Source organism: Mixophyes fleayi, chromosome 2 (assembly GCF_038048845.1).
Source record: "Mixophyes fleayi isolate aMixFle1 chromosome 2, aMixFle1.hap1, whole genome shotgun sequence".
NCBI classification, from domain to species: Eukaryota; Metazoa; Chordata; class Amphibia; order Anura; family Limnodynastidae; genus Mixophyes; species Mixophyes fleayi.
The window spans coordinates 268,455,212-268,468,526 of NC_134403.1; the positions used below are offsets into that span (position 1 = coordinate 268,455,212).

The 13,315-nt window shown below is 41.6% G+C and overlaps 1 protein-coding gene across 1 annotated transcript in view; it reads right to left on the reverse strand.

Moving 5' to 3' along the window:
- Nucleotides 1-13,315, reverse strand: part of LOC142138989 (membrane cofactor protein-like) — a 61,509-nt gene that overhangs the window by 36,229 nt on the left and 11,965 nt on the right. The window contains exon 3 of the mRNA XM_075196188.1: nucleotides 660-851. Within this exon, the coding sequence (XP_075052289.1) occupies nucleotides 660-851 (192 nt within the window). The remainder of the gene's footprint in view (nucleotides 1-659; nucleotides 852-13,315) is intronic.

Genomic DNA, 13,315 nt, shown 5'->3' on the forward strand with positions numbered 1-13,315 from the left:
TCACTTAGTCAGTGTTTTTATGTTCCTTGCAGTGCCCCTGCACAATGTGCTGACTGCCTCAGGATTTAACGTAAACACACATTCCCTGTTGCTCATTAGCTGACAATTAAATCAATTTGAGTCAACCTATGTCACAGCTTCACATTCCCAGTCTGAAACAGTGAAGCAGAAGCTGTGAGCTTCACAGTACCAATACCCCCTGCCCTCCCAACTTGCTCCACACAAGGAAAGAAGCGGTGGAGGGGGAAGGTGAGAGGTGCACAGCCTGTGGGGTAAGGGGCAGCTAGGGAACCCAGTTAACTTTTTTTGGCCATAGTCTTAAGGTAGGCAACTGTTTTTTCCCAATAATTAGGAGTTTAGGGGTGGAATACTGGTTCAGAGAGGAATCTAATTGTTATTTTGAGGTCTGTAAGGAGAGGTTTCCACATTGGAGAAAATTGGATGTATTCGGAATTAAGTTTATTCCCCTTTCACTTTGTAAGTAGTAAAGGGTTAAACATGAATTTTTATATATTTTTCAGCTTATAAGCTAGGTTCCTAGTTTCCCATCCAGTTGTTGAAAATGATAATGACTGAATATAATCTATGCATGTTTCAGTTCACACAATACACTAGATCAGAACATAAGTCCTTAAACCTGTTCAGAGTGAGCTGCTTACGTGTGCAGAACGTGTCAGGTATTGTCCATTGAGAAATGTCCATGCAAGTGACAGTATTTCTAGTTCCCAGAACAGGAATAAATCCAAGTCGGCAATTATATTGCACAGTAGTCCCTGTTTTAAAGAAATCCTGATTGATAAATTCTTCTTTTAGTATCCCGTAAGGAATGCTTGGAGGAGAGCCACAATCACCTGAAAAAAAGCCAGACACATAAATTAATTACATACAACACATATTGTGAATACTATTTGATGTGCATCTAAAAATCAACTTTAGAACAATTTTCGATAGACTATGGGATGTTGCATTAATAAATTGCAATTACATAGGAATTTATAAAAATAAGAAAGATGGGAGATAAAAGTATAAAGACAAAGGGGTATATTTACCAAACTGCAGGTTTGAAAAAGGGCAGATGTTGCCTATAGCAACCAATCAGATTCTAGCTGTCATTTTGCAGAATGTACTAAATAAGTGACAGCTAGAATCTGATTGGTTGCTATAGGCAACATCTCCACTAGTAAATCTAGTCCAAAAACAGCTGGAGCAAATATAAGATCCTGTGGATGCAGGGAGATGAGTTAAAGATTTGTAATATCTGTAGAGTACATTATTTAATATTTTGTTAAGCAAGTTATAAATAAATTGTCACATACATGTATATAAATACCAATGCATTTCTTAACACCTTCAGTGTTAAGGACGAGTGGAACTCCTTAGCACACAGGCTGTTCAAAAAAGTTAAAATTATAACGTGTTTACTCAGCTTGATATAAGTAACTAGAATGCAAAACAGGAACTTCCCAGCATGCCTAGCCAATGACCTCACTTCCTGCCAGGTCATACATTTACATTTTTCCCTTTAAAATACAGATAATCTGTTAGGCCTAAAGTGGCAGTGGAGTAGGATATCGGGCAAGCTAATGGGAGAAAACGCCATGGCAGAATTTTCACTAAGCTACATAGTCCTGGAATTTCGGGTTAGGCTTGGGCACCCAATCTGAATTTGTGACAATAGGAAGCGTCACTGGTTGATGATTTCCCCAATGTCCACCAGAGCATTCAGGCAGGTTCAGTAATGGTCTTGAGGCTGAAGGTATGGTCATGGGCCCATCAGATCTCGACTCCTGTGAAGTGTAAATGACTTCAGGGTCAACTATAGTTGGCTTGGTTGCTGGAGGAACTTCCTCAGGAGCAGGTAGCGACAGATATGCTCATATTTGGCACCATCATCTTGTACCACGCAACTGTTGGGACGAGCAGCTTTTTGGAGGACGGTGACAGGTTTATAATATCCATAACTTCTTTTGTTGGACAGCCGCTTTGAGGTAAGTACTGTTTGTGCTCGTGTTTGTTGTTGCAATTGTTGCTGAGCAACAGGGATGAGAATGAGAGTCCATCTCTTAGGTTAAGCGATGCTGCAAAGGTATCAGTGTTATCACGTGTGCATTTTTCCAGCAGGTGTTTGACTGAGCGGACAGCTCTTTCTGCTAGCCCAGTGGATTGTGGATAGTGGGGTCTGCTGGTAGTGTGTTGAAAGTCCCAGGTATTTGCAAACTCTTTGAACTCTCTATTCATGAACTGCAGGGCATTTTCTGTGATGAGTTGTTGTGGGATGCCATGTGTAGCAAAGTGTCTCTTGAGTTTGGCAATAACAGTAGCGCTGATGAGATTGGGTAGTTAGTCGATCTCAAGCCACCCTGAATAAAAGTTCACCAAAACTAGATGTTGTTTTCCTCTCCATTCAAAGACGTCTGCTGCAGTGACAGACCAGCGCAAGTCAAGAATCTTGTGTAGGTGCAGAGGTTCCTTTGGTTGATGTGCTTTGAGAGCATTGCAGGGGTCACATATGGAGACTTGTCTTTCAATGTCACTGAACATGGTGGACCAATATACTGACTCTCTGGCCCTGCGCTTGGTGACTTCAAGGCCCGGGTGTACCTGGTGGAGCTGCTTTGCATAGTACTTCTGCAGGGTGCATTGTATTATGAATCACTGACCTCTCAGGATGTCTCCATCAGACAAAGTAAGCTTATCTCTCGTGGCAAAGAGTAGGGCGCAAATCTAATAAGATCTCCCTAGAGGGCTGGGGCCACCCATGTAATATGATTAGAGACAGCTATTAGCACAGGTTGTCCGCCAAGGTTTCCCATTGTATCTCAACGATTCAGTTGGAGGATAGTATTTGCACAGACATGACGTCATATTCATCCTCAACTAGTGAGCACTCAGTGTGAGGTAAGTAGGCCAGGACATCAACAGGGGCGGACTGGCTCGGGGGGGCAGGGGGCATGTGCAGGTCAGAAAAAAGTGTCTTATGGGCCGGTGACTCTACTGCTTAGTAGCTGGTCCCGGGACCAGCCACCTTCTATGTTGGCCGCGATCTTTCTGATCTGTCCCCCCTCCCGCTCAGTGATAGGCCAAAAATTTGGCCTTGTGTCACATGGGACGTGCACCACATGACAGGTGCCATCCCATGTGTGAAGTGCTGCAGACAGAGTGCGGCGCGGATGACACAAAGTAATTGTTAATATTATGTGTGTGTTATGTTAATACAGAGTCTGTATGTTTGTGTGTGTGTGTGTGTGGGCACAGTATGTTAATAATGTGAGGGAAGTGGGATCTTAATCTAATGTGGGAGGTAGGCTATTTAATGGTGGAGTGAAGGTGGAGGCTAATTATTTAATGGGTGCTATTTAATTTAATAGTGGGGCCTAATAATTTAAGGTGAGATAACGGGACCTTTAATTTAATGCTGGGGTGGTTTGGGACTATTAATTGAAAATGGGGCTAATTTTGTGGAGGAGGGCTATCTATTAAATGTGAATATGAATTATTTAATGTTGTGAATAGTTTTGGGAAATGGTTATATTAAACGTAAAGCTATTTAATTTAATGCTACTGACGGACACCTCAGTAGTCGCAGTCACTTGAGGTTAGCGTCTTGCGCCGATCGGACATCTCCAACGTCAGTATGCAGGTAAGTCTGCTTCTCTTTAAATCGTTTTTTTATAGATTCGGCTTTTAATTTGAGGAGTCCTCTGTATCGGAATATTCAGCACCGATCACCCGTACCCAACCCACATCCAGATGGTATCTCTGTAACTTGAGCATCATTGTTTATATGCAACAGAAGCATTATGCAGAGGCTTCTTCAGTATGGTGATGAGTGGCTGATGGTCTCTCCCAACAGTGACAGGACGCCCATATATAAAGTCAAGGAACTTGTGACATTCAAAAATCCCAAAAGTTCTTTTTCAACCTGAGCATATCGTGATACAGTCTCAATCAGTTCCGTGGAGGAGCAGGCTAAGTGCCTGTTACTTTGGAGGCAAACAGCAGCCATTCTGTGTTGTGAGGCATCTGCAGTGATCACTATTGGTAAATGCACATTATAGTATTGAAGTACTGGAGGGCTTGTTAACATCTGTTTTAATTTTGTGACTGCAGCCTGCTGTGGCACCTGCCAGCACCATTCTGTATCTTGGTGTAGGAGCTGTCTTAGTGGTGCAGTTGTCTCACTGTAGTTGGGAAGAAATATCGACAGGTAGTTTGTCATTCCCAGGAATCGCTGAATACTGAGTTTTTCCTCGGAGAGCGGCACTTGCTGAATGGCCGCCATTTTTTCAGGGTCTAGTTTGACCTCCTTGTCAGTGAGGAGGTGACCCACATATGGAACTTCCGACACTTGGAACCTCCATTTGTCTGGGTTGAGCTTCAAGTTTATGGCATGGATCCTTTCCAACAGCTGACGGATGTGCTCATTGTGTTCTTGCATGTTGTGACCCCAGATGCAGACTTAAATGTTTTGATCAAAATATGAACTAATACCTCATGTTTTCATTTTGCTAGATACACACATATATGCAGTGTAAAGGATAAGTGCTGACAACTGTCTTTTTGTTTTGTATACATATATGGGTCTTTATATTGCCACTCAGCTGGTACCTGTCACGATCTGCCTGCAGTATACTGCTTTGCCTGGCAGCTCCTGCCTCCTGGACTATCAGACTTTATCATTTGTGTTAATTTTATGTGTTAGCAGCAGTACCTCTGATCACCAGAGGTGCTGCTATTGTGCCTGTTGTGCTCCTAGTTCCTTAGGAGTTAACACTGCTTCACTCATTATCTCATGCACCTGGGTGTGTTCCATTTATACCTGTCTCTCCCAGCATTCAGGGCTGGTTATTGTTGTCCCATCCTGTTGTTCCTTTCCTCTGCTGTGCTTTTGGTTTTATGCTGCCTGGATCTCTCCATATTACCACTTACCTTCATCAGCCATCTACCCGGTATTTATTCCTGCATATTCCTGTATATTCAGTACTCAGCAATAAACTTCGTGTGTTTCCACCTCATTCCTGGCTCCTGAGCTGCATTTGTATTTGAACCGTGACAGTACCATATACAATATGGGATATACCGAGTGCAGGCTTATTGCCAAGCAGCTGGTACCATATATAATATGGGATATGTCGAGCGTGGGCTTGTTTTTTCTCTGGTTTTGTTTCAAAATATTGCCTTATTGTCTTAGCAGCTGTCCATCAAGCCTATTTACGGCACATTTGGGTGTGGCTCACAAGCCAGCCCTTGCTATGCTAGATGTAAACCCCTATACCTTGTAGGTGAGTGCATCTGATTTTAACTGCATTTTAATGGTGTTTAAAGCATATAGGTCAGTGTAGGACCTGCATATAATGAGGTGCCCTTGACGCTGGGGTGCAGGCTTAAATGTTTTGATCAAAATATGAACTAATACCTCATTTTTCATTTTGCTAGACATACACAGATAATTATGCAGTGTAAAGGATAAGTGCTGAAATGACAACTGAGTTTTTGTTTTGTATACATATATGGGCATTTATATTGCCATGCAGCTGGTACCACATACAATATGGGATATACTGAGTGCGGGCTTATTGCAAAGCAGCTGGTACCATATATAATATGGTATATACCGAGCGCGGGCTTGTTTTTTCTCTGACCCCAGATGAGGATGTCATTGACAATGATTTCACATGGGTATCCTGCAAACAGCTCCATGCATTGTTGGAAAACTTCACTGCCGTTGGTCAGGCCATAAGGCATACGCAAAAAAAAAAGCATATCGTCCAGTGGGTGCCATGATTGTGGAGAGCCTGGACAAAAATTTTTTCTTGAGGTATCTGCCAAAATCCACATTTAACATCCATGGTCCAAAAGATTTTTAAAAAAGAAAAAAAATGATAAAGTACCAGCACAGTGAAATTAAGAAACTAAAATACACTTTATTTATAAAAATGTAAACACATTAAAATAAACTTACGTGCAGATTGTTAATTTCTAGCCTAAATATATGATATTTATTATATGATATTCTGAAAGATCTGATGTGAAGATTGAAAAGAGAACAAAACAATATCACACTTATGCGGACATCTTCATTGTTGCAAATAGTAACACCACATTTTTGCCAGTAAAGACAGATCACAGTGGATTCTCCTACTAGCCAATTCCTAGGCTGAAACTTCTCTTGTTTCTTCATAGAAGACCGGAACTGATCATCAAATGTGTGCATAAGTAAACCACTTCCATCGAGCTGCCAGCTTTACTGGGGTACCGTACTCAGCGCTACCTGTGGTTGGATCAGACCCCACCAAACAGCCTATTTCAACTGTAAGTGTGCACCCTGCGGGCTTCTGTTACGGCTAACGGCTATATCATAAACTTGCAGAATTAGGAGTAAAGGTCTTCACCTATAGCAGCCGCGTATCCTGTAGAGCTAGTTGCGCTCACAAGTACTCAGATGCTCCCAGGTCTTAAACTTTAGCGCAGTGTAAGCTTATGAATACACTGCAGCATGGAATAGGAGGCGGAAATAGAAGATAGCGATGGTGAAAAACAGGTCAGGTCTAAGGTCTGAAGCAATTAGCGTGGTCAGGTACAAGCAAGAGATCAGGGTTGGCGGCAAATAGCGTATCCAAGTAACGGTGGCTTAGTGGTTAGCACTTCTGCCTCACTGCACTGGGGTCATGAGTTCAATTCCCGACCATGGCCTTATCTGTGAGGAGTTTGTATTTTCCCCCTGTGTTTGCGTGGGTTTCTTCTGGGTGCTTCAATTTCCTCCCACACTCCAAAAACATACTGGTAGGTGAATTGGGCGCTAACAAATTGACCCTAGTCTGTCTGTCTCTGTTCTATCTGTCTGTCTGTGTGTATATCAGGGATTTTAGACTGTAAGCTCCAATGGGGCAGGGACTGATGTGAGTGATTTCTCTTTACAGCGCTGCGGAATTAGTGGCGCTATGTAAATAAATGGTAATAATAATAGAGTCAGAGGTCAGGGCAATCAGCATGCAATCAAAGTCCAATAAACAAGCCAAGGGTCATGCATGGTAATTCAACCCAAAGTTTCAACAGAACGGGCAGGAGCAGGTCAACTATCTGGAACAGAAAGCTATAAACGGCAGGGAGGCTAAGCCCTCCCTGCCTTATATACAGAAATGGAACAATGGCAGCTTAGGGGCGAGCCCTGACATCCACTACCAGCAGTAACCTAATTAATGGAACAAGCCCCTAATTAGCTAAACTTGCGACACGCTTGGCACTGTCTCGCACTGAGACACGGCACTACAATTAACCTGGCGTCCAGGAGATGGTTGGGGCGACGTCACCGAAAGCGACGTCCCGGTTGTCATGATGACGGCCAGGACTTGGCTGGTAAGTGAGTCGTGGCGGGTTGGCACGTAACAGCTGCTTGCCAAATTCCCAGATCAAGTAGTTGTTACATTATATTACTGCATAATATACTAAGTATTTCTTGGTAGTGTTTAGAAACAAAAAAAGGGGGGGAGGGTAGGCTCTGCACCAGAGAAAAGTATATATAAATAGACCTTCCTCTTATTAAATATGCAAATGATACATAGAGTAGGATTGAGGGGGTGCTGCACTCTAATAATTAAATTAGAGAAAACTTTTTGAAAAGACTTCTCAAAAAGCAAAAGAAGAGAAAATGTGTGCACTCCAGTCTAAGAAATGGTATTGGATAATATTAAAATTAAAACGTAACTTTTATTACACATTATTTTTACAATCTCCTAGTCAATAGTAAGTGAAATATAAAAAGCAGTTATGTGTCAAATATACATCCACAACTAACCAAAAGTGTTTTAAAATGTGTGTGTGTGTCCACAGAGGAGAGCAGCAATTATATTCAATCCGTAATTGCTGTGGAACAATATAGAGATGTAACATAGTAACATAGTAACATAGTTGATGAGGTTGAAAAAAGACACCAGTCCATCAAGTTCAACCTATTTTGGATCTCCTGCGATCCTGCACTTATATTTGAAATTAATCCAGAGTAGGCAACCGCCCATCTGTTTCAATTTTGAAAATCCCCCCAGACTCAATATTGCAATCGAATTTTACCCTATATCCACTACTATCCTTTATTTTAAATTAACGGTCGTATCTCTGGATACACCTTTCCGCTAAAAATTTGTCTAACCCTTTCTTAAACATATCTATTGAATCTGCCATCACAACCTTCCCTGGCAATGAATTCCATATCTTGACTGCCCTTACTGTAAAGAACCCCTTCCTTTGCTGGTTGTGAAATTTCCTCTCCTCTAACCTTAGGGGATGACCACGTGTCCTGTGTATGGTCCTTGGGGTAAAAAGTTCCCATGAAAGCTTTCTGTATTGACCCCTAATGTATTTGTACATAGTAATCATATCTCCCCTTAGACGCCTCTTTTCTAAAGTAAACATGCCTAAACTGGCTAACCTTTCCTCATAACTTAATGACTCCATACCCTTTATCAATTTTGTCGCCCTTCTCTGAACCCTTTCTAGTTCCAAATTATCTTTTTTATAGAGTGGTGCCCAGAACTGTACTGCATATTCAAGATGAGGTCTTACCAATGATTTATACAGTGGCAAAATTACAGTGTCTGTAGATTTTGGGAAATATCCCCTTTACAACAACACAATATCGTCTTGATACATAAACACAGTTCTGGATATAAATGCGGCTGTGGTGCCTGACCTCAAGGACTTACACAAATTGGAATATGTAGGAACTGGAAAAAAGAGTATAGTGTGCTCCAAAGGGATCCCTAACTAGGAAATAGGGTATAATATATCTCCATATATACTGTTGGAGTTTGGAACACATATGCTATACCTATCACAGGGTTAATGACCTAGCCCTGTGAAAATATATCGAATCTCTAGTGAGGAATTTCCTATAATGAATGGATGAAATCATAAATCCGGTGCTACATGATTCATCTCCGTGGATCAGGCATATTAGATAATATCCACGTGCATTGGTATTGCTATGATGGTCCTTCAAATGGCGTTTAGGACTGATATTCCTATAGACCTCTCTGCCCCAACAATCACTGCATGATCTAGTACAGGGTTGTCCAACCCGCGGCCCAGCACGCCTGTGAATGTGGCCCAGAAGTAGTTTTGGTTGTGGCAAGGGGGCAGCACTGTTAATGGAAAAAAAAATCCTGCAAAAAAAAGAAAAGAAAATACTTACCTTGCGGTCACGTGGTCACGTCAGCTGGTACTCCGGCTCCCTCCCCTTGTCTCCTCCTCTGTGCAGTGCTCGCAGTGAATGTCGGGCGTGATGTCATCACGCCTAACAACCATTGCGGAGCGCAGCACAGAGGAGTCACCCGCGCGAGAAGAACAATCAGCAGCACAGAATTGGAGAAAAGAGAAGAGGACGGGAGAACAAGCCGATTAAAAGGTAAGTTAAGGGGGATTTTTTTCATTATTTCAAGGGACGCTGACCAGTGAATAAAAGTCACCTGGTTCTGGAGCATCATGGACCTTATCTCCCTGCTACATACTTCTACTTGTAATACTAATGGGGCATTATATATTATTCTCTTTGGCCCATTATAAGTTGTTATCCCTTAACTAACATAGTGGTGTAATTAGCAAAACAGGTCACAATTTGGGGTCACAGTGATGTATATGTCAGGTACCGCAGGCCTGGTCAGGGCACCCTGATATACAATGCCTGGCTTAAATGCACTTTATTGATATTGCATCGAAACAATACAAAAAGTGATTATAGTATAATAACTAGAGAGGATTTTTTGAACAGGGCGATTGAAAGGTAAGTATAGGGGGATTTGAAAATAAAGTGATATATATATATATATATATATATATATATATATATATCACTTTTTTTCTCATATATATATTTTAACTATGTTTTCTATGGTTTTTTGGATGATCAGCTATCGTTATTGTTAGTGTTTCTTATGTGCGGCCCAAACCAACTCGTCGTCTTCCAATGTGGCCCAGGGAAGCTAAAAGGTTGGACACCCCTGATCTAGTATATTAGGGATCTGCTAATCAGTATAACCATGTCTAATACACTTCAAACATCATAATGAAGGGGGGGGAGAGAGAGAAGGTGTTGCATGTGGTTGAAGGGCAGCGCTGGGAGATGTGCTGTAACGGCACTGCATAACACAAAAAACGATAATAATCCAATGTATATGGTCAAATGCCTGTAGCAACAATTAATATTTAAGCTGTTGTGTGCAGCACTCAGTCTAGATCGGGTAACTGACAGTCTAGCGGTAATCGCTCAGATACAGCTCCCTCTGGGGTCTATTTATCAAGCATTCCCCCTGTGTTAAACCACCGAAAACTGTTGTTTTCGGGGGTTTACCGTGAAATTACTATGTATTATGGAAGCATCGCAGCAGATATCTCAGATATCTGCTGTTTTTGCATTTCCTATCGTTTTCTGAGCACTCCCCATAACAGTGTATGGGAAGTGCTCAGAACCGCTATGTATTAAAGTCTAACTAGAGAAAAATTTCTCTTTTTTTACATGCTAATGTACGCCATCTGAAGCTGGCGTACACTAACATATCTGAAATCTTTTGCGCATGTGTGGAGGGATCATGTGATCCCTCCCTGTCGCTCATCGTACAGTTTGCCATCCAGGATGTTAGTGCGCATGCACCAAGGTTTCGGTTGGTGCATGCGCACTAACAAAAATGAAAAAAAAAAAAGAGAAGATCACCGCAGCCTTCAAAATTGAGAAAAGACTGCGATGATCAGGTGAGTCACTTCTCAGGGACAGCAGGTTATCGGCACTGCTGTCCCTGAGAAGTTTTTTAATACATTGACGTTACTTTTCAATCCTTATCAAGGAGATAAGGATTGAAAAGTATTAAGTGAAAAAAACGAAGGGTCATAAATAGACCCCTCTATCTCAAACATGCAGCGCTCAGTATAGATCGGATAACTGGTAGTCTAGCGATAATCGCTCGGATACAGCTCCCTATATTTCAAACATGCTGACATGCCTATAAGGAAGTTGCTTCAATCTAAGTTTCTCTTGGGGAAGTAGTGTGAGGTTTCTTATGAGACAGTGTTAACCCAGTTATAGAGCAGCTAGCAGCCGTGAAAGCTCTCCTCTCAAGGGCACTGACGTCACTTGGACGTCAGCCCAAATGTACGGTTCACTCTTTCAGTTTCTTCAGAGTGTTTACAAATACACTCATTCACTTTTAGCTCACTTTCAATAATAGTATAGTGTGTGTGTTAGGAAATTTAGAGTGTAAGCTTCAGTGGGGCAGGGTCTGATGTGAATGACAAATATCCTCTGTACAGAGCTGCGGAATTGGTGGCGCTATATAAATAAATGGTGTTGATGGTGACGATTTTCTTAAAAACCCAAAGCCTTTTTTTAAAGACCAATATCTTAACTTTAGCACAGTTTATCAAATGTAAACTATGTAGAGATGGGCGGGCTCGGTTTCCTTAAATCCAAACCCACCCAAACTTTGGGGTTCCGAATATACCGAGCCGAGTCGGCTCGGTACTCTCGCGCCATCGTGACATCCTCGAATCTCTGATTTCGTGAGTTTTGGAATCAATAAATACTTGCCACCACGGCGATCTAGCGCCATTTGAGAGAGGGACAGAGAAGGGTTAGGTCAGAGTATAGAGTAGGCAAAGTGATAGAATAGAAATAGGAGGGTGGTAATCCTAATATACCAGTCATTGCACTGTATTTTACTGAATTTGCACTAATAAGTGTAGGGTCTAATATACAGCCAAAGAGAAAAGGTGCTTTGGTCATTTTTATTAATATACAAGTCCTTGCAGGCTTTTTTTCTGAATTTGCACTACAAAGTGTAGGGTCTATTATACACCCAAAGACGAGTGCTCCATTGCTAAGAGTCATTGATGAAGAGGGCGACAAGCAGGCTTGTCTCTAGAATTTGCAGGCAAATTCTACTGCGTTATATAGATAACACTTAAAAAGAAGAGCTCCATTGCTCCATTGCCAATTGTAATTGATGAAATAGAAATTATAGGCCTGCCTGGCTTGATCTAAATCTGCAGTTACATTTTATTGTACCATAGCTCATACAGAAACAGGAGTGGTGGCATTGTTCTTGCCACTCTCCAGTCTCGGTCATGATGATATTAATCCTTCTACCACATGTACTAAAGTCTATGTTCAAGTGCATACTGTTTTTAAGTCAGGGAAACAAAAATGTAAATAAAAAGCTTGTACCTTTTTAAAGAAAAAAAAATCTCTAAAAAAGGTGAAAGTTTACTGTAGAAAAACATAAAATTGCTAACATGCCATTCTGCCCAAAATATTACCAGGCATACCAGCATCAGGTAGCTCCCTGCTCTTAGCTAGATTTCAGCCCCTGCTGCCATCTACACTGTCATCATAATCACCCTCATCATTGTGTACATTTTCTTCAGACAATAGTAATTCATCCCCTCTGGAATCCACCATCATAGAAGTCTGTGTACTTTGATGTAATTGCCGATAATGGGCTTCCTCATGGAATTTGTAGTTCATTTTATGGCAGAGCTGTCACGATTTTTGGGCAATTTAGAGCAGAGCAAACATCAAAATGTTGTGCTGACTTATCTGCATTACCACTGAAGGAGTAGACGTCGTTACAAGATGTTGATAGCTCTTGGATGCTGGCGAAGCGAATTAAGTACTTAATCTACAATTACAATATAGTTAGCAGATTTACTTAGTTTTATTTCATCTGTAAATTTCTCTAGCTACTTCTCAAAAACTATAATTAAGGCAATCACTCGACTCAAGCTAACCGTGTCTGCACACTCTTCACAGGTGACTACTTCGCTGAAAAGTACATTCCCCTCAAATGCTAGTCTTCTTGCAGCTGCTGCATTCTCCTACATGCTGTTGCAGAATCCCAAAAAATTACCCTAAATTTTTCGTGACAAAAACAGCATCTCCTGCATGTCATTGTCATTTTTAAAAGTTCTGTAACACCAAGTTGATGGTGTGAGTAAAACAAGAAATGTGATGGATTCCCCCCCCCCACCCCCCGCCGGTGCAATGCTCTAACAATATTGGTGTCGTTATCAGAAATCACATATCCTCAGGAGAGTCCAAGCAGGATTAGCTATGTTGCAATGACATTCTTACTTTTTGTAACAGATTGTCAGCTGTATGCCTCTTAGTGAAGCCGCTGATACACAGAGTAGCCTGCTTTGGAAAAATGTGACGTACTTGGGTACGTGCTGCTGCAATCTCCTACATGCTGTTGGAGAATGGCGGTAAAGTCCAGAAATATTTCCAGCCACAGACAGCATCTCCTGCACGTCCCTGTCATCATCCTCATCAGCA